The sequence below is a fragment of the Neophocaena asiaeorientalis genome, unplaced genomic scaffold (assembly GCF_003031525.2).
Source record: "Neophocaena asiaeorientalis asiaeorientalis breed wild unplaced genomic scaffold, Neophocaena_asiaeorientalis_V1.1 scaffold138, whole genome shotgun sequence".
Taxonomy (NCBI): domain Eukaryota; kingdom Metazoa; phylum Chordata; class Mammalia; order Artiodactyla; family Phocoenidae; genus Neophocaena; species Neophocaena asiaeorientalis.
This window is the reverse complement of record NW_020172632.1, coordinates 173,580-201,567: the sequence shown is the minus strand read 5'-3', so window position 1 is coordinate 201,567 and position 27,988 is coordinate 173,580. Positions and strand designations below refer to the sequence as shown.

At 38.8% G+C, this 27,988-nt stretch overlaps 1 protein-coding gene across 1 annotated transcript in view; it reads left to right on the top strand.

Moving 5' to 3' along the window:
* The window catches only part of STIL (STIL centriolar assembly protein), a 54,050-nt gene extending 34,135 nt beyond the window's left edge, over positions 1-19,915 (top strand). The window contains exons 13-17 of the mRNA XM_024739221.1: positions 2,960-3,125; positions 4,337-4,565; positions 8,912-9,125; positions 10,411-10,661; positions 18,413-19,915. Coding sequence (XP_024594989.1) covers positions 2,960-3,125; positions 4,337-4,565; positions 8,912-9,125; positions 10,411-10,661; positions 18,413-19,202 — 1,650 coding nt within the window. The 3' untranslated portion in view covers positions 19,203-19,915. The remainder of the gene's footprint in view (positions 1-2,959; positions 3,126-4,336; positions 4,566-8,911; positions 9,126-10,410; positions 10,662-18,412) is intronic.
* Positions 19,916-27,988: the final 8,073 nt, after the last annotated feature.

The window sequence follows — 27,988 nt, the reverse complement described above, 5'->3', positions numbered from 1 at the left end:
TCAGCTGCAGTGGTATGCTTTTTGTTCTTCAAAAACACAAACATCTTTCCACTTTATGTGCTTAAGCTTCTAGTCCCCTTTGCCTGAAACATTCTTCTAATTCTACTAATGGCTAGCTCTTTCTCATCATTCAGTCAGGCCTTAATTACATGTGTTAGTTTTTTGTCTCTAGGGAGCTCTAGGCAGGGAGCTTCATCACTGTATTCTTTAAAAGATTCATCACTGTATTCTTTAGCACCTTGAATAGTACTTCACTTAAAACAGTTGTTTAGGGCTTCCCTGGTGGCGCAGTGGTTGAGAGTCCGCCTGCCGATGCGGGGGACACGGGTTCATGCCCCGGTTCGGGAAGATCCCACATGCCGCAGAGCGGCTGGGCCCGTGAGCCATGGCCGCTGAGCCTGCGTGTCCAGAGCCTGTGCTCCGCAACGGGAGAGGCCACAACAGTGAGAGGCCCGCGTACTGCAAAAAAAAAAACAGTTGTTTAATACATATTTTGTAACTTGAATGAGTGAAAAAGGCCACCAGAAAGGCTATACCAATTTAATACTTCAAAAATTTTCCCATGTCTCTAATACTGGACATATCTACTCTTAAATTGTTATCAGTCTTTATTAATAGAAACTTCTGATTTGCATTGTATTATTATGAGTGATCATTTTATTGTTTATTGGCCATTTGTATTTTCTTACTATAAAGTCTCTGCTATTTACCCATTTTTCTATTAAGTCCTTTTCTAATCAATTTATAAGAGCTTATTGTATATTAAGGAAATTGGTTCTTTATCATCTGTATGTGGTATTTCTTACAGTTTGTCTTAAGTGTTTTGTGTTTTAATCATTTGTACAGAATATTCCAGCTTAGACATAATTAGATTTATCAGTCATTTTCTTTTTGGGTTTTGTATTATGTTTAGAAGAGCCTCTTCCCTTTAAGATCATAAAAAATTTAGTCTTCATTACCACCACGCCCCCAGGATTATATTTGTTGCTTTATTTTGGTATATGAGATAAAAGATTTTTTTATTTTTAATCCTTAGATGACTGACTCCATATATTTACTGAGTAATATATCTTTTTGTTAATGATTTAGAAATGCATTTTTTATTGTCTAATTAAAGTATCATGTGTTTGTATCTGTTTCTGTACTGTGTTCCCCATTGATCTGCCTGTCTATTCCAGCACTATTACCATTCAGTTTAATCTCTATAGCTTTATAATAAATCTCTTATCGAGTACTTCCTAGGCAGTCTCTCTAAACCTCACTTTTCTCAGCTGTAAATTGAGGGCAGTGATTGGTATTATATGTAGATTTGATGGTTAAATGAATTTATATGTATATGTATATATATTCACACACACACACACCTGTCTGTCTAGATAAAGTGCTTACTGTAGGATGAGGCTATAGTCAACACTCAACAAATTACAGTTATTTTGTTTATCTCTTAGTCCTCATAACAACCTTAGTTTTAGGTAATGTTGAAGCTCATAGTAGCTAAATAGCTTTTCCAAAAGGTAACAGAGTAGGATTTAAACTTATATCCTCATGACACTAAAGCCCACGCTCCAAACCACTATAAGTACATATGCCACTTTGTATTATTAATGCAGGTCGTATTTCTATTGATCTCAACAATTATTGATAATACTTATTTTCCTATATTAATAAAGTTAATCTACTAAAGTTAATGAGTTGAACACAACAGTATAACTTACAGGGAAATAGAAAATTACAGTGTTTAAAAAGGGAGGCTTTTCCACTCCTAGGTGTATATCCAGGTGAAATGAAAAAATATGTTCACACAAAAACTTATATACACATGTTCATAGCAACATTATTTATAATAGCCAAGGATGAAATAATCCAAAGTCCATCAACTGATGAATAGATGAACACAGTGTGACATTATCTATACAATGGAATATTTCAGTCATCAAAAGGAATGAAGTACTGATAGGTACTACAGCACAGATGAACTTTGAAAACGTTATGCTAAGTGAAAGAAGCAAGATGTAAGGCCACATATTGTTTGGTTTCATTTATATCAAATGTCCAGAATAGGCAAATCTACAGAGACAGAAAGTAGATTAGTTGCTGCCAAAGGCTAGGTTCTGGGGCCATGGAGAGTGACAGCTAGTGGGTACAGAGATTTTTCGGGGGTTGATGAAAATATTGTAGAGTTAGATGGTGGTGATGGATGCAGACTTTGTGAATATCCTAAAAACGATGGAATTGTATACTTCAAAGGGATAAGTTTTATTGTATGTGAATCACATCTCAATTTTAAAAGGAGGAGGGGAAGCTTTTGGTGTTTGAACTTCAGCTTTGCTACTTGTTAGTTATGTGATCTGGGCAAGTAACTTTATTTTTAGTGCCTCAAGTTTTTTTCTGTGTAAAGTGTGCTTAATAGTAGTACATTCTTCATGGGGTCATTGTAAAAATCATACATAAGAGCTCTTATTGTAGTGTCTTGTAAACAGGAAGCATTCAGTGTTAGAGACTGTTATTAATATTTCCAGTTTCAGCATGACCAAATGCGGGCAATTCTGGTTAACTTTTATAAGATGAATCTTCTGTAAAAAATTGTTCAAATTTGGTATATGGAGTTAGAGTATGCCTCCTATCTTACTTTTGGTTTGTAAGTGAAATAGGCATAAAATGTTTGAAGTGTTAACATTAAGGCTTTTCTATGTGAGTGTCAATTTATGAATGCTAATCTAAACACCTGTATGTTTTTATTTTTAAATTTATAGATAGCCCACTTAAGTTCTTAATAACTAATGACAATGATTTTCGACATTGAGTAAGTTTTATGGTATAATGTAGTTGAAATGTGAGAAAATATAGTTAAAAGTCAGTTATTTATAACGGGGTCACTTTGTAATTCATTTTTAAACTCTTATGCCAGTTTGGTTGATTACTTCACTGTCAGTGTAAAGTATGTTTTTAATTGATACAGATTCAGCGTTTGTTGGAAGCACAGTCTCTGCAGCCCTGTTCCCCTAAGACAACCACTGTTGAAGACACAGTGCAAGCTGCCAGACAAACGGAGTTGGTTTCCATGGAAGCACAGTCTCCCCCTGCTTTGCACATGAGAAAAAGTGTAAGCATTGCTGTAAGCACAGGTAATTTCATTTTTTAAATTTGTACATGGTACACATAATGTCAAAACCAAGGTGATGAGAGTATAACTTAAGTCTTTGTGTAATTTTACTCTTTCTGAAAACTATACCTGAAAACAGATTGGAAACCATATAACATAATATATTGTTTGTTTTTGCTGCTTTCTCAAGATGAACCCCCAGTTCTAATGAGAGAAGTCATCTGTGGTTTTGAGGGATCAGGGAAGGTTTCATCTATGCAGTGTTATTGATTCTGGGCTTTGAAGGGAATGTAGAATCTTAGTTGGTGGAATTGAGAGATGGCAGAACAGATGGTAGAGAAAATAGGGCTCAGTGGGAAAACACAGAGTTCTGAGTTGTCTAGTACTCTACACATTACTATGTCATGGAGAGGCTTTACTGCATATTTCACAAAGCCATGTCTACTTCATTTGGTAAGCAAAATAGAAGGCCTTTTTTTAAAAAATTTATTTTTGGCTGTGTTGGGTCTTTGTTGCAGCACGCGGGCTTTCTCTAGCTTCGGCGAGTGGGGGCTACTCTTCATTGCGGTGTGCAGGCTTCTCATTGCGGTGGTTTCTCTTGTTGTGGAGCACGGGCTCTAGGCGCGCGAGCTTCAGTAGTTGTGGCACGCAGGATCAGTAGTTGTGGCGCACAGGCTTAGTTGCTCCGCAGCATGTGGGATCTTCCCGGACCAGGGCTTAAACCCGTGTCCCCTACATTGGCAGGTGGATTCTTAACCACTGTGCCACCAGGGAAGTCCCGACATTTGATTTTTAAATACTCGCCTGATATTATGTATGTCTGATACATCTCTAATATAGTATCATAAATATTGTATTTAAGAATCAAAATCAGAGAGCCTAGGGATTTGCATTTTATATCTTTTCTCCTGTTTTTCAGAACAGCAGTTTTCAAAACACATATACACCCCAAATCGTATTTAGAACCTTGATAGGTAAAACACATCATTTGAGAGCCACACCTCTTGAAGAGGTAGGGCCCAGAATGTCCTCTTTCCCTTTGTACCCCAGTTTTCTCTCTTTTCACCTTTCACTTACCTCTTCATGGCATTTCTGAGAAAATATAATCTGAAAAGAGTTCTGGGTAATTGTGTTAAACTAATATAGCTAGTGTTACTTAACAAAGGTTTGTCAGAGAATTATTTTTATAAGTGAATGTTTGTTTCAGTATCTGTTAAATCATCTAACGTCTAGGTGCCAGCTTGTTTTGGAATGCGGCAGGTGATGATCAAGAGCCTGAATCTCAGCTGAGACAAGATGATACCAAGATTTCCAGTGAGGACATGAATTTTTCTGTCGATATTAATAATGAAGTCACAAGTACTCCTGGTAGTGCATCTTCATTAAAAGCTGTTGATATTCCCAGTTTTGAAGAGAGCAACACTGCTGTGGAAGAATTTAATCAGCAACTTTCTATATCCAAGTAAGATCTCTTTGATTCAGTATTCATCTTACCTCTTTTTTTCTTTTTAAATTCTAATATTCTTCTGGTACTCTAACTCAGAAACTGTTTGTTTTCTAAAAGTATTTTCATTGGTGTCTTTCCTAATGTGATTCCTATGTAACAGACAATTCTTTTCTCTTTTTTTTGAATTTTCTTTTTTGGCCGCATTGCGTGGCATGCGGGATCTTAGTTCCCTGACCAGGGATTGAACCTGTGTCCCCTTCAGTGGAATCGAGGAGTCCTAACCACTGGACCATCAGGGAATTCCCTGTAACAGATAATTCTGAGCCTTCTAGAACCATTCCCAGATGTCGCTCATTGGATGTGTAAAACAGTCTGGCTGAATCAGAACATTTGAAGAAAATTTCAAAAATATGTATGCTCAGGCCTCACTGTAGAGATTCTGATAACACTAGATCCCAGTTGGAGCTGGGGTCCTGAATTTTGTAAATTTTTAAAGATTTACCATATTGCAATTATATATGTATAGCTAAGTCTTTATTTCTGAGAGATACAACCTGTTACCTGAGATATACTTCAGAATAAGCTGGTGGGGATGAAATGGCTAGGGGTATAGTTGAAGTAAGGTAGACTGAGTAGGTAATTTTAAAAAGTGATGGTACATAGTGATTTGTTAAACTATTCCCTCTTGTGTCTGAAATTTTTCATTATGAAATTTTCATTAAAAAAAGATAAGGATTGTGAAGTAATTTAGATCCTTAGCAAATTTGGAAATAAATTCAACAAATATTCTTTGAGTTTCTGGTATGTGCTGCCACAGAACTAGGCCCTAGAGATTGAGCTGTAGGTCAGACAAAGCTCCTGACATCATGGAATTTCCATGAGTTGTAGAGACAAACAGTAACTACATCGGCAGGAAATCATATAATGACAACTGCCTGAAGAAAATAAACCAGGGTGACCAAGTGGAGTGTAACTGGGATAGTGGCATGGGAGTGAGGGAGCATTATTAAGTAGGGTGGTGAAAGAAGCCTTCCCTGAGGGGGTAACATTTGAGCAGTGGCTTGAATGATGAGAAGAAGCCAACCATGACAATATCTGGCAAAGAGTGTTCCAGGTGGAGGAAATGGCAAGTGTAGATCCTGAGGTGTGCCTGAGCTTGAGAGTTCCAGAAACAAGCAGGAAAGCCATTGTGGCTGAACTTAGTGACTGAGAGAGCACAGGAAATATGGTCAGAGATAACAGGCAGGAACCAAATTATGTAGGGCTTTGTAGGTTGTAAAAAGGAGTTCTGAATTTATTTTGTGTTCGTTAGAACCAGGGAGGATTTTAAATAATGGGCTGGTATGATCTGATTTTCATTTTTTAAAGGCCATTCTAGCTGTTTTGTGGCAAGTGAACTGATGAGGATTAAGAGTGGAAGTAGGGAGACTCGTTAATAGACTAAAGACCAAGTGAGGTGAAGGTGCCTTGGAATTGACTGTGGTGGAAGGGATCAGGTGTAGAATAAATGTTAAAGGTAGAGCAATAATGTAAGTTAAAACACTACAGGGTAATATCACATGAAACAGTTTTAAAAGAGGTGAATTCAGTGGTGGGGGGGGCATGGGGCAGGCAGTTGATTACTTTTTAAAATTATAAGCCTTTTGATAATATTTGACATTTTAAATTATTCTGGTTACAATAATGATTAAAACAATAAATACACCCCTCCAGAAAACTAGAAATATTTATCTGCTTTGCTCAGTAGAGTATATGTCTTAACCTTACAATTCAATTAAGTACTCATAGTATGTACCACAAGTGTATTAAAAAGATCTGTATATGTGTCTCCCCGACTAGACTGAATTCCTACAGGATAGGGATCCTACTCATTTCTATATCTTTAGGACTTGACCCAGTGTCTGGTTCCCCATGTTAGCTCCTTCATAAACGTTCAGTGATAGGAAGAGCAATTTGGGGTGAGCCCCAAAATAAGTCCACATTTTATTTGGAATAATTATAGAAACTGAGAACAAAGAGGCATGAACTGTGGTTATCCTTATTTATTCTCCCTAACTTCTGTAAACTGTAGACTATCAGGAATTAGGAGGTTTTACCCCTGAAATAGTTTTTAAGTCAGAACTTTAAAAAGTCTCCAATCCAGGGACTTCCCTGACAGTCCACTTGTTAAGACTTTGCCTTCCAATGTAGGGAGTGTGGGTTTGATCCCTGGTTGGGGAGCTAAGAGCCCACATGCCTCTTGGACAAAAAAACAAAACATAAAACAGAAGCAATGTTGTAACAAATTCAACAAAGACTTTAAAAATGATCCACATCAAAAAAAAAATCTCCAAGCCATTGTGGTTTTTAACTTCAGAAACAGATCTGAGTTCATTGATAGAATGCAGTTAATTGCTTTTTCAGGGCAATTAACTAACTCTGTTGATTCCAACATATAACAGATGTAAATCTGATCTTTGTTCAGCATAATATATGACTTGGATTAAATAGTATCTCCAGTGTTGTATGTGGTGGTTTGGGTGCTTCTTTAGGAGATTCTTCCCAAACATCTGGTCTGATTCATGCTGTGGTTCCCAGTGCTAAGTATTCATACATGGCACCTGGCCACTTGGGTTCCCTGCCCTCTTTGGATGTCTTGCTGAATCAGTCTAATGTTAAAGCAGTTTGTGACAGATAAAGTTTTTGGCTTGCAGCATATATGGTAATTGGCTGCTTTTTCCCAGGGGAGAGTGGTAGATGATATTTCTTTTGACACAAGCTTGCTTTTTTTTTTTAAGAAGTCGTGCTTTGGACATACCTACTAATACTTGCCATATTAGAATCATCTTTAAACAATTTTTTTTAATTTGAAATCTTTAATGTTTTGGTTCTTGTCTTCTTTTTTAGCTTTTATTTTTGTTTGATAGGTTAGACACCAAGACACATATTTTTAAATTCTTGAAAATGCAATATAGTAGAGTGATTAAGAGCATGGTGCCAAACTGCCTGGATTTGAATAACAGCAGTGTGACCATGGGCAGGTCTCATAATGTCTGGATGACTCTGTTTTCCTGTCTATAAATGGAGACGGTGAAAGTAGTACCTATCAGCATTGTTGTAAAGATTAGATGAGTTAATGTATTTAAAACACATAGAATAGTACCAGAATTAGTACCTAATTATTGTCATCATTTAGCTAAAGGTAGAATAAGGCAAACTCAGTAACTGACATGGACTCTCCTTATAAAGTGCTTTTGCAAATGTCTGCATGATAAAAATCCTGCTCAGTACAAGTACTTTCCCAAAAAGCCATAAAATCTCTAAAGGCTGGATTTCTGCTTCTACATTTGCGTTTTGGTATTTTCACTAAAGTGAAATTAGTTAACATGGTTGAAGATAAAGGTTCAATGTGATATTTAGGAAGCAAGGGGATAGCAGCAGGAGATGAAGAGAACTAGCAGTTATGGACCACCCACTATGTTTATCTGGTACTATGCTAGGTACTTTGTATCTCCTTTAATCCTGTCTCATGTTTTTCAACCCAGGGAGGTGGATATCATTTTTCGCATTTGATGAATGAGGAAACTGAGGCCCAGAGAGATTAAGAAATTTGCCCCAGACACAATGAACAAACTATATTATAAATGAGAATATATGTGACCTAAGAGATAAAAGGAAGTGCTAATGGGGGTTGAAAGAAGCAAGAGGACATACCCAGTTAAGGTTTTAGAACATCATAGAGGAAGCAAAGTTTTAAAATGTCCCTCGAGCAGTAGACAGGATTTTGGTGAGAGTGTGCCAATTTAAAGGCATTAGAACAGTAAGTCTTGGCTCAGTGGCACTTGAAAATACAGGTAAATTGGGGCCCTTCACCACTTCAGAATCTCTGAAGGGAGAAGTCCAAACAGTTGTATTTTTTAAAACTTTACAAGTGATATTGATGTGTAGCCAAGATTGAGAACTGTTCTGTTGTAGACAAAATTTATGGGCAGAATTCAGAGTACTGTTAGTAATCCAGCTTGTTCAGAATATAAAATAAAACGCATTGAAAGAGATTGGCTGAAAAGCCAAGTTGACTACCAAATTTCAGAGAGCTTTGACTGACAGTATAAGGAATTGTGTTTGTTTTAATAAACCTTTTAAGGTTTTTGCTTGTTTTTTTTGTTGTTGTTGTAAAACAAAATAACATAGAATTTACCATCTTAACCATTTATATACAGCCAATCAAGATGAAATGCTTATCTAGTACCACTGAGAGCTGACGGTACAAACCAGAATGCTGCCAAGTCTTACCCCGTTCTCCCAAAGTTACTGCACTTCAAATATACATTAAAGATACCTTGATAACTAACACTTACTTTATATATGTATGTCCTTTCAAGCAGCTCTTCTCCACTTGTGAGAAAAGAACCTGATGTGCCTGTATTCTTTCCAAATCCTCTGCTGGCGGAGAGTGTAAGCATGTGCTTCCAAAGTGGACCAACAGAGGGCGCCACTAATAGCTCTGTAACATCAGGGGAACCCAAAACTGAGCAAGTAATGCAACCCTTGCCTCATCAACCATCTGATAACCAGAAACGATTCCAGGATGTGTTGGTAAGAAAATGTAAAGCATTTCATCTTTTGCGTGATGGTTATTTAGTCTGGGGTATGTGAGTTAAGCCTTTCCTATCCTTAAACTGATTGGGACCTTGATATAAAAAGTTTTTCCCCAAATTAATGATATGTCACTTATTTCTTTTAGCTTTTCATAAATTATGATAACCTAAATTCAGTAACTCATTGTAAGCATGCCAGTCATCAGATACTTAGATAGCCAGGAAAAAAATGTCTTGTTTTAAAAGTATGTTGACATTATGCCAAATTCAAACTAAAGTTAGTACCAGAAAAATAAGCGAGAGTTTGCAGGAAACTTGAAAATCGGAAAGTAGTAGAATATTTATGATAATATTTACTGACTTTAGTTCAGATAAGCAGATTTTTATTGAATACTTAGCTTAGTGTAAGAAAATGAACTAAGTGGATAATATACAGATGAATATGACCATCTCTGCCTTTGAAGACCTATGGGAAATAGCCCATGGATACCAGTAACAAATAACTATAGGACAGGCTGAGAAGTGCTGTAAGCAAAGGCAATACACAATAAAAAGGGGTAATTCTGGTTGGAGGAAATAGTCATCTTGGAAAAGCTAGAATGTAAACTGGGACTTGAAGGTCGAATGACCGTGGCTGTCACTTACCAATTGTAGACTTTGGAACATTTGATTTCTCCATTTATAATTGAAGGCTAATTAAACATACGTCATAGGGCCCTAAGTATTCATGAGTTAACACATATTTGTTATTTGCCTGCTAGGTCCTAGACTGGTGCTAGCAGCCGTGTGCTCAAGGGAATGAAATATGATTTAATGTCAGGAAGGCAGAGATAGGATCACAGGTCATTCTCATTCAAAGCGAGAAAAGAGAGGAGTCAAATTCTCAAAGTAACATAAAGATCAAACTTATAACTCTGAAACATTATCATTTTTCAAATGAAGGCATGATTTTAAACTTTTGTTTGTAAAGAATTTACTATAAATCCTTAAAAATACTTGAAATGTTACTCAAATGATTTTAAATCTTTTGGTTTTAAAATGAACAAATTCTGAACAAACATTCTAAGTTTTCTGTAGGATCTGATGAAATCATTCATTCATTAAGATGGGCTTCTTTTATAAAAACTCCATAAAACTTGGCAAATGTATTTGATATTTTGTAGAATTTAGCAGGATAATATTTTGCTCTTCTCTGGCATTACTTACCACTATTATTTGCATTTTTGTTTCCTAAGACTGTTAATAGTGATTTTTCAAATATGTCCTTTTTCTTTTTTCATCAGGGTCAAGGGAACCACCTATTGAATAACTCCCACAAGGAAACTGAGCAGCCATCTACCAAAGCAGTAATCATCAGTCACGAATGCACCAGAATGCAGAATGTTTACCATACTAAAAAAAAAAACCATGATTCAGAACCAGTGGACAAAGATTGTGTTCTTAATGCAACCCTTAAGCAACTAAGAAGCCTTGGAGTAAAAATTGATTCTCCTACTAAAATGAAGAAAAATGTACATAAAGTGGATCATGCCAGGTAACTTTAAAATTTGTTTTAAAAGATAAAGAAAAATTTAAATGTATTGCAGCTGTCTCATGAAAAAAGGTATAAGCTTGCCACTCAATTCAATTGGCTTATCCTTTTTTCAGGGTCTACTATATGATGAATATAAGAGATTGTTTCTACCCTTTAGATTTTTCTAGTAGAGGAGAAGGTTATATACCTAAGTAATTTGAGGGATATTGGCCAACAATATGCTCTGGGAGTCTTATAGAAAGAGAAATGAGCTTTTGCTCATTTTTGATGTCTGGAAAAGTTTTCCTGGAGGTGATGGAGTCTGCGCCAGCTACTGGATGTACAGTTAATGCAGTTGTGCCATCTAAAAGGCAAAAACATTCCTTTTTGTGCGACTCCCCTGGTGGCGCAGTGGTTAAGAATCCGCCTGCCAATGCAGGGGACACAGCTTCGAGCCCTGGACCGGGAAGATCCCACATGCCGCGGAGCAGCTAAGCCCGTGCACCACAACTACTGAGCCTGCGCTCTAGAGCCCACGAGCCACAACTACTGAGCCTGTGTGCTACAACTACCGAAGCCTGCACGCCTAGAGCCCATGCTCTGCAACAAGAGAAGCCACTGCAATGAGAAGCCCACGCACCACAACACAGAGTAGCCCCCTCTCGCCGCAACTAGAGAGAAAGCCTGCACGTAGCAACGAAGACCCAACGCAGCCAAAAATAAATAAATTTTAAAAAAAGATTATTTCCTTTAAAAAAAATTCCTTTTTGTAGAAATGTGTTTTGAAGAATATAGTTATATGAACCTTACTTATTGCTCACCAGTTCCAACTGGCCATGTTCCTCTGTTTAGATTCCTCTTCATCAAAGATCACCTCAACACATACTTGTTTTAAAGAGGATAAAATCTGGAAATTATGTTATTAAGGCTAGTGTGCTTTCTATTAATTATTTTTGATGTCATTTTCTAGTTATAAAAATAATACAATTTCATGATTTAAAAAAAATATCAAATAACATGCAAGAATATCAGATAGAATGCAAAAGCCCCCACGTCCCAGACTCCTCAGTCTGACTCCTCCTAGGTTATTTCTCTTAACTGTTTCTTTGGTATTCTTCTAGAAATGCTCTAGGCATGTTCAAGTATGTATCTGTGTGATAAGTGTTGCAATTTGGGGTTTTTGCTTAACGTTATATCTTAGGTACTTTTCTTTATAGGTATATGCAGTTCTTTCTCATGCATTTAAACAGCTGGATAATATTCTGTTGTGCCCATGTACTATAATATAGTGAACCCAAGTTCTCTGTTATTGGACTTTGAGGCTGAATCTCTTATTTCTTATCTCAAACAATGCTAAGTGAACATCATTCTACATATACTTGTGCAAGTGTCTTTGTAGGATAAATTCCTGGAAATAGGCAGGATCAAAGGATATGTGCATCTGAAGTTTTGGTAGATGTTGCCATTGCCCACCAAAATAGTTTTACTAGTTTATACGCCTACCACCAGTGTAGGAATGAGTCTAGCATTTCTGAAGGTTTTATTTCAATACTCTTGGGATAGAGGCTATATACATCTGTTAAAATGCATAAATCACCCTGTTATCTGTGTGGAGCCCTTACGTTTTGGTATGGCTGCCTGTAGGGAATAGTTTTTTTGTTTGTTTGTTTGTTTGTTTTTGCTGTACACGGGCCTCTCACTGTCATGGCCTCTCCCGTTGTGGAGCACAGGCTCCGGACGCGCAGGCTCAGCGGCCATGGCTCACGGGCCCAGCCGCTCCGCGCCATGTGGGATCCTCCCAGACCGGGGCACGAACCCATGTCCCCTGCATCGGCAGGCAGACTCTCAACCACTGCGCCACCAGGGAAGCCCGGGAATAGTTTCTAAGTAATGTATTTCTTCATAGTGGCCACCCTGTTTTAATCTCTTAAGTGTGAAACATTGAAATGAATAAATTTTCAGTATATAATGAACTTGATTCTGTTTTTAAATGCCTATAATGAAATGGAAAGTAAAGCCTTTTTGATGTATCAGTGTGGAGTAGTCACATTCTTCTCTTTATTTAAATGACAGTTTATATTATATATTTATGCTATGAAAATAGTACATGCTCGGGGTTGGAATTTTACAAAGTGAAGAAAATGTCATCTGAACTAATAACACCCAAAGAAAATTAGGAAACAAAGTTGCTGTTTTACTATATATATAATTTTGTTTATTTTTCTTTACTTACCATTACAAAATAGACGTTTTCATTTAATATTGTGGGCTATTCCCATTTTTAATATTCAATTACCTATATGAGTTGAAAAATCCATAGATATACATTCATAGATAGGATTTTAGTTTCATGTAAGATGATTTTCTCAAGGAAGTAAAAGCTGATGTGAAAAAAATTGTTTTCAGTTCAAAACAATATATTAAATTAATCATTTCCATAGACGGGTAAACTGGCTAAATTTTACAATGATATAGCTATATCTTCAGATGAAAACTTTTAAAAAAAGCTTTATTTTATGTTATAAATTGTGTAAAATATTGTAGAGCTTTGGAAATAGAGTTTGATATTTGTTTTGTTTCCATTGTCAAAGTAATATGTTTATTTTGGAAACCTTGGAAAAATTAGAAAAGTAGACACGGAAAACTCATATTCAGGGGAATTCCCTGGTGGTCCAGTGGTTAATACTATGTGCTTTCCCTGCTGAGGACCTGGGTTCGATCCCTGGTCGGGGAGCTAAGATCCCACAAGCCGCGAGGCCAAAAAAAACCAAAACAAAACATATTCATACCAACCAACTTCATTTATTATTAAAAATTTTGCTTTTGTATTTCCTTTTATTTTTCTAAAATAATTTTGACAGCAACCATTTATTGAGTGCTCATAATGTATGAGGAACTGTGCTGAAGTTTTATGCAACATTATTTCAGTTAATCCTTGCAATAATCTATGTGATAGATACTATTATTATACATGTGTTATAGATGAGGAAATTAAGTACCAGTTTACTCAAGACCCCACACCTGTAATTTTAAACTTACTCTTCTAACTCCAAAGTCCATAGTTTTTTGTTTTGTTTTGTTTTTTTACTATTTTGCTCTATGCTTATTGCTTGTTTAATTTTTTGGTGGGGTCTTAACGGTGGTGTATATTTTGCTGCTTTGTGTTTTGACCATACTGTACATACCCTCCCAAAAAAGTGTTTTTGGTTTTACACTGGAAAATAATCATGTTTTCAAAGTTGTTGTAACGTCTTCTAAGCATCATCTTTAGTGGGGAACTAATAAACCAGTAAGTAGGGCATAGTATTTGTTTACTTAACCCTTCCCCTCTTGTCAGAACTGAGTCAAATTGTTTTCAATGTCTTACTATTTTAAATATTGCTATGATAAACATCCTTTTGCCAAGATTGCATTTTTTAGGTTTAGGATTATTTCCTTAGACTAGAGTCTCAGAAGTAGAAAGACTAAGTCAAATGGTAGGAAAATTTTAAGGCCGTCACTACATTGCTTTCTGAAAGAGTAAGATTTTTACCTTCCTACCAGCTATATGTGTTAGTAGTTCACCAATACTTTTACTCATTTTACTTCAATAAATATATAATGAGCTGCTACTGTGAGCCAGCTATGAGAAATATCATGGTATACAAGATAACCTAGGAAAGACATCTTTCCCCTCATAGATCTTATAGTTCAGTGGAGAAGATGCACAAATAAATAGTCAATTATAAAATACTCTGATACCTGCTATGAAAAGGAAGGATATAGTATATCATGGAAGCACATAGGAGAGGTACCTAGCATATTTTCATACTGTATTATAATTACCCTATATTAAAATTGACCATTTTAAAGATCTGTGCTAAATTAGACCAAAAATTCTTAAATTATCTTTAATTTATATTTTATGCATTATTAATGGATTCTCTATATTACTGTGATTAAAAATGAAACTGCACTGAAACTATTTCTCTAACACATATAAGTCATATTTTGTTGTCAGTAGTCTTAGGCTGAGAGGAGATTCCAAGCATAAGACTATCTAAAGCCTACCTAATTAATTCACGTTGTTTCACAGTTTGTCTTGAACTTAGTTCTTTTAGTATAATCTCCTACCACTCTCTACTACCAAATTCCAGTTTACCCATCTTTGGCATTTGCAAAGTTCCTTGCTGTTAGTTTTACCTGGGATGCTCTTTTTTATCTTTCTGCTTGCCAGAATCCTTATCCTTCAAAGCTGAACTCAGACGTCACCTCCTTTGTCAATGTTTCTGGGACCTCTCACCAGAATATTGATGTTTTGTACTCTCAGAGTACCTTGTTTCTAATAAATTATATAGCATGTTCTTGTGATAGCCTTTCCAGCAAGATTGTGTTTTATCTGTGAATCCTCATTGCCTCTACCACATTTGGTGGGTCTTCATGGATTGATAAAGGAAGGAAATCCAAACTACTCGGGTCATCACTGAAGTTTACAATGAATGCCTTATTTTTATAAGTTCCTCTGTAATACTTATTGTCAGTATTTATGGCCTTGTGTTGTTATCTTTTAACAGATATTGGTATAATATAGTTGGTGTGCTGAAAGTTCATAAGGCAGTTGTTTAGAATTTAAGACCCATTTTTCCTATAGAAATAGTGTATAAATTGTAGTTTGGTATTCCAGAAAAGTAATCTTTGTAATCCTTGTAATGCCTGTTGTTGTCCTAGTTCTATAAACCAGCTACCTTTGTCATTGTAGCTATGTGAAAACTTATTTCACGTTCCAGTTCTGGACTGCAGGAGCATATCTTCTAGCCAGAAGAGTAGCTGAGACAGGGGAAGGAAGATTTCCTTTCTGTTTTCCTGTTCCGTAACACTGCAGATTAAGAAGGTCCAAAAACAGGAAAACAATGAAAGAAGGTCCCAGACATACCTAGAAATTGTAGGGAAGATGGAGGACTGGCAGCAGCCTCTACAGGCATATTCCCAATTGGAGTGACCTTTTGAATTCAAAACAGATCCTTAGCAGTCTCTCTAGTTATTTCCTTGCTCTCTACTTGAAAATGGTATGTTTTCTCTAGTTGAAAACCCTATATAGGATAAGTAGGAGGTAACTAATTGGGATTCAAACAGGACAGTAGTCAGGGTTGGTTTTCATCTTTAAGTAAGCTGGAATAATTCCCTTAATTGATGGCATGTGACTCTCATATTTAAACATAAATGGACTCTCATCATCCTTTTGTGACTGTATATCTAATGAGATTCTAATATAGTATATCTGTGATCAAGGCTTTTAGGATTTGATCAGTGGGATGGCCTACTTTTGCTTTTCATCTTAATAACCCTAGTGTTTATATGCATTTGTCCTGAGTATTATTGATTTGTTTTGTTTTCAAAGTAATGGTGTTTCCTCCAGACCCCAAATCGAAACTAGCTAGCTGTGTTAGACAATGAAACTTGAAGAACCTTTTGAACTGATATTGATTGTTTTCATGGATTTATATGGATCTTTTAACCGTTCTATAAAAGATCTATTATTACTCAGCCATAAAAAAAGAATGAAATAATGCCATTTGTAGCAACATGGATGGACTTAGAGGTTATCATATTAAGTGAAGTAAGACAGAGAAAAACAAACGTCGTATGATATCACCTATATGTGGAATCTAAAAAAAATGATAGAAATGAACTTACTTATAAAACAGAAATAGACTCACAGACATAGAAAATAAACTTATGGTTACCAAAGGGGTTGGGGGGAGGAGATAAATTAGGAGTTTGGGATTAACGTATACATATTACTGCATATAAAATAGATAAACGACAAGGACCTACTGTACAGCTCAGGCAACTATATTCAATATCTTATGATAACCTATAATGGAAAAGACTCTGAAAAATAATATATATATATAAATAACTGAATCACTTTGCTGTACACCTGAAAATAACACAACATTGTAAATTAGCTATACTTCAATTTTTAAAAATGGTTTTAAAAAAAAGATCTAATTCAAGTTAGATCTACTTTTTCTTAATATTTAACATTTTGAATTAGAAGTTTTTATTTGCCTTCATATTATTTACATTAATATTATCTATAGATATATATTTTTAATATGTACAAGTCTGATTTAATATGCAAATTGCTTATAATTTTGAGGAAATAGGCAAAGAAAGTAGAAAAATGACTTTATATTCAGAAGATATTAGCACTATGAATATATCATAAAAGAATAATATCTAGATAGATTGGTACTATCTCTTCCATCTTATTAAGACAGTCTCCAAAGCAGTAAATACCAAGAAGGTTGAGGAAGAATTCCAAGGTAGTTATAAAGAACAGCATTATTAAGCACATTCTTCCATTGTTTGGTAATGACATCACTGGTTTTAGGGGATATTGATGGTTGAAAATAGTTTCTTCAGAATTTCAGGTACTTTTGAGAATAAAAATACTTGATAGTTATTTGGGTTTTGTGAGGGTAGGGATGCAGGCAGTGGCTGGCATGTATAAAACAGCTGAATTTCTTCGTTGGATGGTATGGAAAGTCATAGCATATTGTTTGACTGGAATATAATAATAATATATTGTATATTATATATGTATTATATATATAATATAATAGTACACAGAGGACTCTGATTTTTAGGGAATAGAAAAACTCTGATAGCAAAATACAAATTGCTGAATACAGTGTAGTGAAACAGTGGTTATAGAGTCCCAGAGAGTAAGGCAGACCTGGGCTCAGCTTGCCAGTTACTAGCTGTTCAACTTAGGGAAATTAGTTAAAATCTCTATTCCTTAGTTTTCTCAACTGTAAAATAAAGATAATAATACCTATTCATTCAGTAAATATTTATTGAATGCCTACCCTGTGCGAGGCACTGTTCCAGGCACCAAGGATACTGCAGTGGTGGGGGAAGGAGACAAAAAATCCCTTGCCCTCATGGATTTTCATGAGGGAGCTAGACTATAAATAAGAACTGTGAGTTAAATATATAGGTAGCCATAAGTGCCGAGGAGAAAACAGAAAAGTAGGGGAAGAGAAATGTGAATTGTTGTAATGGAGAATAAGGTTGAAATACATGATAGGGACAACCTCCCAGAGAAAGGTTTCTGCAAGAATTAAATAAGGCACTGAATGTTTAGCAGAGTGCCTGGCACATAATAAGGCATCAATAAAAATTAGCAGCTATTATTGTATATGTGATATACAGGAAAAGGCAAGTCAGTTGATTACTGTTAATGAGTTAAACCAACCAAAGTGAGTGAGGATTATATCTAACAAAAGAAAATTGGTGTATACACACACACACGCACACATGTCCATATCCAGAGACTGGTTGATATTTTTCATTCATTACAAATGGAATCTCTTCAACTATGAACAATGTAACATTCTGAGCTACTCACCAAATCTTGTAATGTTATATTATCAGATGTGTTTTCTGTTTGATTTTATTTATTTTTATTTTACCAATATTAAAAAGCTTTACATTTTGGGGTCTTATATTTGGTCTTAAAACCATAACTGATATAAATTTAGGAAAATTAATTTGTGTTCCACTTTCAGTCTTTGCATCATGGATTACCTTCTAGGTTATCATAGTTACCCCTTGAATGTATCTGGATCATCAAGACTTAGATGTCTGAGCTCTCAGATAAAAAGCACCATCAAGCTTAAAGCTGAAGACTTACTGTTACCTTCATAGAATGGAACATATTTACAATTACACTGTTTAGTACTCAAAATAAGATAAATGATGGCCTGCTCTGTTCTGTCTTTCAGTGTGTTGGCATGCATCAGCCCTGAAGCAGTGATCTCTGGATTAAACTGCATGTCATTTGCTAACGTTGGCATGAGTGGCTTAAGCCCCAACGGTGTGGATTTGAGCATGGAGGCAAATGCTATAGCTCTGAAATATTTAAATGAAAATCAGCTGTCACAACTGTCTCTCACTCGATCAAACCAAAATAACTGTGACTCATCTTTTAGTCTTCTACATATTAATACAGACAGAAACACAGTGGGCCTTAGTTTAATTTCACCAAACAACATGTCATTTGCCACCAAAAAATACATGAAGAGATATGGACTGATTCAAAGCAATGACAATAGTGAAGATGAAGAGGAGCCTCCAAACAATACAGATACCAAGAGTGAACACTTAGTGAATCAAAACCTTACATGCATAGCTGAACAACTTGATTGTCAGAAAGAGCCTTCTAGCAATGCTTGTGAGGTAACTACTTGTTGTAACTGTGACTCCATGGGCACCCACACAGATATGCCAGTATTGAGAAATATTACAAATGAAGTTGTTCAGCCAAAAGCAACACCACAGTTGAATGAAAACCCAGATTTCTTGTTAAAGAACCTTAAATCAAGTCCTGCAGTGAAACTCCGAACTGGAAAAGCAGAGTTCATCCAACATCCTGAGAAAGAAAATGTAAGGGACACTCCGATTTTTCCTGAAAGCTTGAAACCTTCTGACACTTTAAAGCAAATGAATAGTATGAATTCAGTAGGCACCTTCTTAGACGTGAAGCGTCTCAGACAGTTGCCAAAATTATTTTAAACTTTTAATTCCCCCGCCCTCCTGATATGAGGATGGGATGTCTCCTGAAGATACTTATGGAAGCCAGAGCCTTTTGATAGTTTTGGAATTCCTAGTCATTCTAGGGATCACTCTTTCTTGGTAGCAGCTGATGGCAAAGAGCTGAACAAGTGACCTGATTGTCTATGAGATGGCTGGCTATTAGGAGGGCTAAATGCCCTTTGTTCAAATAGTGGCGTTCAGCATCACTGGATTTTTTTTTTTTTAAACAAATCCTAAGATCAGTTATTTCAACAAATTTAGATAAGCAGATGCTATCCAACTATGAATCTGAATTGCTCTTTTATACTGTACATTTTGAAAAGTGAGTCTGTTTTCCTAGCATTTTGCATCTACCCAGTATCACCAAAAGAATATAAAGTTATCATGACCCTGAGTAAATTAGCTAAATCAACCCCTATTGAATTTAAGGGGAAAGTTTTATTTTTAAAAGTAACTTAAGATCTTTTATACAAGGAGTATAGATGTTGTCTTAAGATGCATATTTGTTAAATACTGTGGAAGTAAAACTTTTGCACTCTTGTGGGTTGGTGTTAATGTAACATTTTCAACATATAGCACTAGCTATCACATAATAAGAAAATTACTGAGTATGAGTGTGTTTTATAAACTTTGTGAGTTTTTCAGATGTTTTAATATTTTTTAATGGAACTTAATAAAAATGTCTAGATGGACTCCTTTCCTTTGTCCTCTGCTGTAGCATATCCTTCTCCACTTTTAAAAAAAAAACTTTTTAGACTCCCCAAAAATTACAAAAATGATACAGAGTGTTCAGGTGTACCCTTTATCCAGCAACCCCCAATGATAATATCTTATATAACCATAGTAAATGATCAAAACCAAGCAATTGACATTGGGTACAATATTCGTAACTAAACCACAGACTTCAGGTTTCACAAGTTGCTGCACTCATTTATTTACTTTTTGGTGTATAACTATGAAAATTTATCACTTATAGATTTGCATAACCACCACTACAATCAGCATACAGAACTGTCCCATCATCACAAAGAAACTCCCTAGTTCTACTCCTTTAAAATACAGCCTCCCTCCAACACTAACTCCTGACAACCAATGATCTGTTCTCTATCACTGAAGTTTTGTCATTTTGAGAATGCTAATATAAATGGAATCATAGTGTGTAATTTCTTGAAGTTGGTTTTCACTCAGCATAATATCCTTGAGATCCATCCAACTTGTTTAGTGCATCAGTAGTTGCTTCCTTTCCTCACCTTCTTAAAAAATAAGTTTTAAATTGTTATTTCTGAATGTAAATGAAAAAGTCCTCATTCACTTGAGAGAGAAAGCTCTTCTGCTGAAGTTAAATTAAGACGTCGTTGCCTTATATCAAAATTTGATATGTAAACTGGAGAGAAATGGACTTTGGGTCTCTAAATACCCAGCTGGGGCCTTCTAAGGTAATAATCTGATGAAACAATTTATACTTAGCCAGCCAAAGTATGGCAACATGATGCTCTCTGCTGTTCCCCACTGGAGCTAGGCACCAGTTAGTGTACACCTCCCTGTTACATTGCCCTTTCAGGTTAAAATCAAGATATAGAAGTGTCACTGATGGTGATTCTCTGTGTTTACCTTTGTTCCCATTGGCAACGTCTGGGGCTTCGGTTATTTTAATAAATATTTTTAAAATCCACTTATAGCTTTCATTGGAGTAAATTTTTAAGTAATGGAATTGTCATCGCCACTTCAAGTGTGTTCTGTTTAACTTTAGCCCTCAGTGTTTCACCCAAGAAGTGAGTGTAAGTACAATTTATATTGCATATTATTTAAAAAACTGAGAGAATGCTGATTCACTGACAGCCTCATTAACTATACCATTATCTCTGGGAATCCTGTAATTTTCACACTAAACAAGAAGCTCTCTATCTGAGCAATAAAAACTGAACCCAAGGCTTTTTAGGCTTTTTTTTTTTAGCAATACAAACTGAACCCAAGGCTTTTAATTCCATCACTGCTGTTAGCACATCTAATTCAAGGCCTCTGATAAGACACTTAAGCAGTTTTGGAGACTGAATTTAGACTGTAGATTAATTCAACAAAACATGTCTCCTACTAACATCCAGAGAAGAGGGACCATCACTGAAGCCTCTCTAGAAGTTCTCTAAGAAGATAACTCACTCTGGAAGTTATCTGACAAATTAGTATCTACAATAGCTTTTCGGCATCTTTGGAAACAGCATTAATACAGGAAAAGTTGGATGAAAAGACTTTGGAGATGATTGCCTCTCAAGTGACGTTTGTCTGAATTTCTTTCTTTCATCCAGTCCCACAGAATACTGTTTATAGATATGTGGGTGCTACGTCAAATGGAATAAGGAAATGATGGAGCTTCTATTACCTGGGAAAGAAACCTGTTAGTCTAGGTCCTGGCCAGTCGGCACCTCCACACCCTTCATCAAATGTCCCTTCACTCAACCTCTGAGCCCCTTGATGGTTAATTACTCTATGCTCACTTGTCCTCTGCCTTACCCTGCCTGTGCTAAATAAGCTCCAGAGAAGTGGATGTAGACATGTTAGACATAAGTCTTGCCTTTGCCAGCTGTAAAGGCTCTAGGGAAAACATACACACTGGAAACAGTGGCACAACCGTATGAGACAGTGTATGATGAAAAGCCAAAACGAGTGATTCGGACTATGAGGAGCCACAACAGTGTAATCACGATAGCTTCCATCTTTTAAGACTTAACTACATGCTCACAGGGCGCTGTGCAGAGCACTTCACATGCCTACGAGACACAGATCTTGAGCTGAATGAATGATTTTGAATACTACAGTCAGTGCTATTTCAGGTATGTGCTGTCCTCCAAGCTGCCGGCCTTATTTTCTGCCAAGAAGTCCCCCTGCCCTTTAGCCAAGACCAGAAACTGCTGGTTTTTTAGTCAATAGTCCTAAAGAAGGGAACCCCAGCTCTGTTAATATTAAAGAGTTCACGTCAATGATTTTACATCGTGGTAACCTCTACTGAGATACTGTAACGGCTCCAGGAAGTTAGTGGAGCAAAAGAGTTTTCTGTGCCCTTGTTTTCTAGACATTTCTCTCTTTTTTTTTTTTAAGATTAATATATTTATTTATTGGCTGCGTTGGGTCCTCGTTGCTGTGAGCAGGCTTTCTCTAGTTGCGGTGAGCAGGGGCTACTCTTTGTTGTGGCGCGCGGGCTTCTCATTGCGGTGGTTTCTCTTGTTGCAGAGCACGGGCTCTAGGCGCACAGGCTTCAGTAGTTGTGGCTCGCGGGCTCTAGAGCGCAGGCTTGGTAGTTGTGGCGCACGGGCTTAGTTGCTCCGTGGCATGTGAGATCTTCCTGGACCAGGGCTCGAACCTGTGTCCCCTGCATTGGCAGGTGGATTCTTAACTACTGTGCCACTAGGGAAGCCCCTAGACATTACTCTTGAGGGCAGAACCTTTCCTAGCTCCTAGATTAACAGAGACCTTTATGCCCGCAAAATAAATTTAATGATAATGTCTTAGATTTGCAGACTGCCTCACACTCTTCAAAGTGCTTTCCCACACATTGCCTCATATAATCGTCACAACAAAAACCCAGCTGAAGTATGTATGGCAGACATCATCAACCTCTTTCTACAGATGATGAGACAGACACAAATAAGGTATAAGGTGGGCCAAGGTCACACATTTATAGTTAACAACCTAGTCCTTCATAGCATCCAGCCCAGCAGTAGCCATTCCCTCCATTCTTCCTCTCCTCACCGGCACCTTTTATACCCCTAGTCATTCAGCAGGTGTCTAATGTTGATTCTGCTGGGCTCTGGGCTGGGATGCTGAGCATACCGTGATGCACAAGACAACTTGTCCTGTAGGATCTCGATCTAATGGAGACACATGCAAACATTAGCAATACAGTGAGGTCAGGGCTTATAATAAAACTATATGACGTGAGGATATATTAAGAGGACGGTTATTTTGCGAATGCTCCAGGTTTTTCCAAAATCTTACAGGAGCAATATGGAAGAGAAGGGGAAGATGTGATATTTCTGATAGAGGGAACAGCTTGTTGGAAAGCATGGAGATCTGAATAGGTATAGCATTGGAGGAGGGGGTTTGGGGCAGGAAACCAAAGATAGGAAGGGAAAAAAGACACATCTAGAAAGAACGCTGAGTTAGGAGTCAGCAACATTTGGGTTCCACTTGTCCCTCTGCTCAAAATTCCATAACGTTGGGCAAGTCACGTCATATCACTAGGTTTATTTCCCAGTTTTTTAGGTGAAGGGGTTAGCCATGTATCTCTAACATTCTGTGATTGTATGAAATGTTAACACAGAAATAGGCTGTGAGGAGTGATTTATAAGTCCAGAGGAAGGAAAGGCTTCTGCAAGAGATAGCATTGGAATTGGGCCTTGAAGCATTTTGAAGGATTTCCACAGTCATCGATGAGGAAAAGATTTCCTTACTTTTAATAATACCTAATTATTTAACACTTTAAAAAGAAAAAGAATTCCGTTTTCACCACCAAAATGTTGAGTAATAATATCTGTTCAAAGAGGTACCAACATCTCTTTCTCCAGCTCTGAATTAATACATTCCCTGACTTTAAGGAGCTCAAACGCCAGTGTGGAAGAAAACATCAAACCCACAGAAATGGGCTTAAGGGTTTGCAGGCCTGGGTGATGTTCCCTATCTCCTCTCCGCTCCCCAAACGGGAACTGTTTGGATCACAGAAAACATCCTCACAGGAAATCCTGCTTTCCCACCTCCTGGTAAGAGGCTGAACTCCAGGAAAAGGATGGATTTGGGGAGAGCCCTGTGTCCTGCCTCTTCACGGGAGGTCTGGGACCAGGAGGACAAGAGGAACTAATTAAAAACACAATGGAAAAGGCGATGTCAGGTATTCAGAGCTGCAGGGCCCTCAGAAATCACTTGGTCCTCACTGTACAAATGAGGACATTAGGGCCCCAAGAAAAAGGACTTGCTCAAATTCACACAGCTCAGTAAGCACAGAGCTCAGGCTGGAACTCAGGACTCCAGCCTCTCAGAGCATGCTGTCATATGCCATGGTATTTGAGTCAGTAAATCAGGTACCAAGCATCAAACCTAGCCTTGCCTCCCCCGCCCCCCATTTGCCTTTCTACCATAAAGGAACGAAAAGGCTATGTGTGCACGTGGGCACGTACACACACACACACACACACACACACACACACACACACACTCCAATTGCTCCCTTTGCCTCCACACCATCCATGGGCTCAAAGCTCAGGTTAGATGCCTCCCCACTCCACGACTCCTCCCCACCCTGCAGGAAACCTTCCCAGAATCTTCTTGTGAGAGTGATTTTTTTCCTCTCTTGACTTCTCATTACCCTCTCTCTGGTCCTCTTTTTGTCCTCTTCCAGATGATTACAGCCAGCTTGTATGTTGGTTGTGAGTACCCAAGCTGGGAGCTTCTTGAGGGCAGGGACCATGTATGATCGCCTTGTCCAATGAAGAGTCACAGGGACAAGGTCTGTTGAATGTCCCCATTATGTCTGGGACCTTGTGCTAGACCCTTGGGAGCAAAACCAAGAAAGAGAAGGTTTCTGGTAGAGACCTGCCGCTGTAAAGATGCATCTATGCATGCATGGACATAGGTGCAGAATCCCACTCATCGAACACTTATCTCAGTCTCGTTAGACCTCACGCAGTCCTGCGAGGTAACAGCAGCAAATGTGCAGTTTCTCATGCAGTCACAGAGGTACTCACGACCACAGAAAACTGGAACAAAAGCAGAGGAAAAGACCTGCAGCGAGAGGCAAGATCCTGGTTGAGGGCTGTGGTAGGAGCATGTGATGGGGGAAAGGAAGACAAGATTATTCTTAGAGATCTTTCTGAAGATCAGAAACTGCCTGTTACAGAGTCAGTACAGTTTGCTTACTGCCTTGCGGATCATTCAGGTCACAGAGGAAAGCACAATTACATTTGTTCTCCCATCTAATCGCCGTAACAACTCGGTGACTTAAGAACGATAGTTAACATTTACTGACTACATCTGCTATGTACTAAGCCCCTTACATTGTGAGCTTACTTATTCCTCACAACAATATGAGGTAGATACTCTTATTATCCCCCATTTTAGGGAGTAGGAAACAGGAGCAGGGGGGTTACGTAATTTCCCCCAAGGTCACACAGCCGATGTGAAGAACCAGGTTTCAGACCCGGGCAATCTCGCTCCAGAGCCCTCGCTCTTCACTCGAGCATTCTATGGGGACTATCCCTGAGAGGAAATGGACACTCAGTGATAAAGTGCTGTGCCCAAGGGGCACACGGTGGAAGCCAGGATTTGAATATAGGCCTGTCTGGCTTCTCTTCTCCTTTTTCTCCTCCTCCCTCAGAGCAGAGGGTTGAGGGAAGCATGTGTTTCCATTCCCTAAAGATCCTGTTCCTACCTTGATAAGGTGATACCAGGTCATACATGCTGGCTTCACCACAGCTGAGTCAATCCTGGTGAATACTTGCTCCAAACGCCCAGAATCACCCCCAGGAGGTGCGCTGTGACTCTCGCCTCCTTCCCCTCCCCCACCCCCAGCACGGAGAGTACCACCGAGCCAGGGAGAGTCCAGCGCCCCACCCCCATCAAGGCCTGCATTCCCTGGGCCACCCAGGAAGGGGCTGCGACTCACAGCCTGTGTAATCGCGGAACCATTTCTCTCTCCTACAAGGGCCAGACAGGACGCACTTGCACGTTCTCTGGGGCTGTTTTCTAGAAGCCGGAGGGCTGACCAGTTCTGTTTCCTCTAAGTTCATGGCCCAGGTTCCTGCTGGGTGGTGTCGCTCTCCCGCAATTTCTTTCTCCAGTTCTGTCTCTGTCGCTCTTATTTCTTCAAAATACATTTGTGGTGCTCCTGCTCTGTCTCTGTGATAGGCTGGGACGTGGACAAACCAGACACGGTCCCTGTCTCCGAGGCCCCCATTGGGGTACACAGGAACCCGTCGCATGTGGTTGGCACCACAATGGAGGGAGGTTTAAGGGCCACAGGACAAGGAGCTGGAGGCAGGAACTCCTGCTCTGCTGGAAGTCCTAGGCCAACCAGAGTCCCTGGCTCCCTCTGTCTTCCTCCAGGAGATTCACCTGGTGTTCACCCTTGTCCCCGCCTCCTCCTGCCTCCCCTGTGCAGCAGGGCCCCAACGCACGGTCCTGGGAAAACAAGACAGTGTTGGGACTAATCCAGGAGAAGCAAGGTACCCAACTGTGTGCTGCCAAAGGCCCTAGATCATGGACATGATTTCATTCGACTCCTCTCCGTTCTCCTAAAGGTGCGCCTTGGCTCCTTGAGGGCAGCCCAGCTGGGCTCTGCATCCTCTCCCATCCCCCGCAGCCAGCACGGGGTCCAGAACTACCGCTCCAAAAGTGTTTGCTTAAAATGGACAAACGGGCAGGGGCTGTGCCCACTGTGCAGATGAGGAAACTGAATTCCAGACAGGACAGGAGATTGCTCCCCCACCACGGCTTTTAGTAACAGAATGAGACGGAGCCCAGGTTTCTTACCCTAGGGCGGGGCATGCTATCTAAGAAAGGGGAGCAGGTCTTATTTGTCTCTGTCACCCAGGCACCTAAGATGTTGTCTGACACGAACTAGATGCTTAGCAAATGTGGAATAAAATGAACGAATGGAGCTGGGTGGCATGCGATGTGGAGAGCCCTGGCCCCCCATTCTCGCTGCATCTACCACGGAGTCCCTGCGGATCACTTGAGCCACAGTCACACTGAGCTGCTTGCTGTCCCCATCTGTGCCCTTCACTTCCCACCACTGGGCCTTTGTACTTGCTATTACTCTTCCCTGTCATCTGCCCCTGTTCCTCACAGTGCAAGACAGATGACACCAGTTCTGTAAAGTCCGGTCTTATCCTTCCTGGCAGAATAAACATACACACACACACACACACACACACACACACAGTCTCTCCTGGGTTCCCAGCACACTTTGCACACTCTGCCCTAGTAGCATACTGATTAAGCTCCACTATAATTCTTTGCTTGTGTGTCTGTCTCCTCCATCTTAGGACCCCTAGGTCTAAATACAGAGCTGGTGCAAAGTAGAGGTTCCTCATAAAAAATAAGAGCTTCTATGTATCAGATGGTGCTAGGCTCTGTGCTAAGTTCTTTCTATATGTCTCATAATCTTTCCAACAATCCTGTGAATCATATGTTATTTTTACCCCCACTTTAGAGATGAGGAAACCGAGTCACAGAAAAGTGATGTAACTTGCATAGGGACACCACCTACTGAGTAGCCAAGGAGGAACCCTAGCCTAGGTTGGCCTAACAATCAGTAACATATGCTTAACCACACCATTAGGCTCTGCCCTGTGGGAGGGTTCCGGGCTGGATGCACAGGACCCAGGCCATGTGGGCAAGAGGGCTCCTGCTGCAGTGTTTTCCTGGTGACTCAGAGCTGGTGACAGAGTCCAGTAGGCCGGTGTGTGTCTTTAAATGGTGACTTTATAAACTCTCCCCTTCCCTTTCCACCTTCCTTTCCATCACCCACCCCCTCACCCTGGCCCAGAACAACTGACAGACCAGCTTATAACTCTCTATCTGGTCTGACTTGTTAGAAATATAACAAGGGAACCGAGATGTCTGTTGGTACGGGTACCTGTGGGGGAACTGGAGTTCTCAGTGAGAGTCGGAGCAGAGACCGAAAAAAGAGGAAGGAGGCAAAGATGAGAAGTAGATTAAGACAGAGACAGAGAGTGAGGACCAGAGGCAGGAAAAAGAGCAGACCCAGGGAGAGAAAC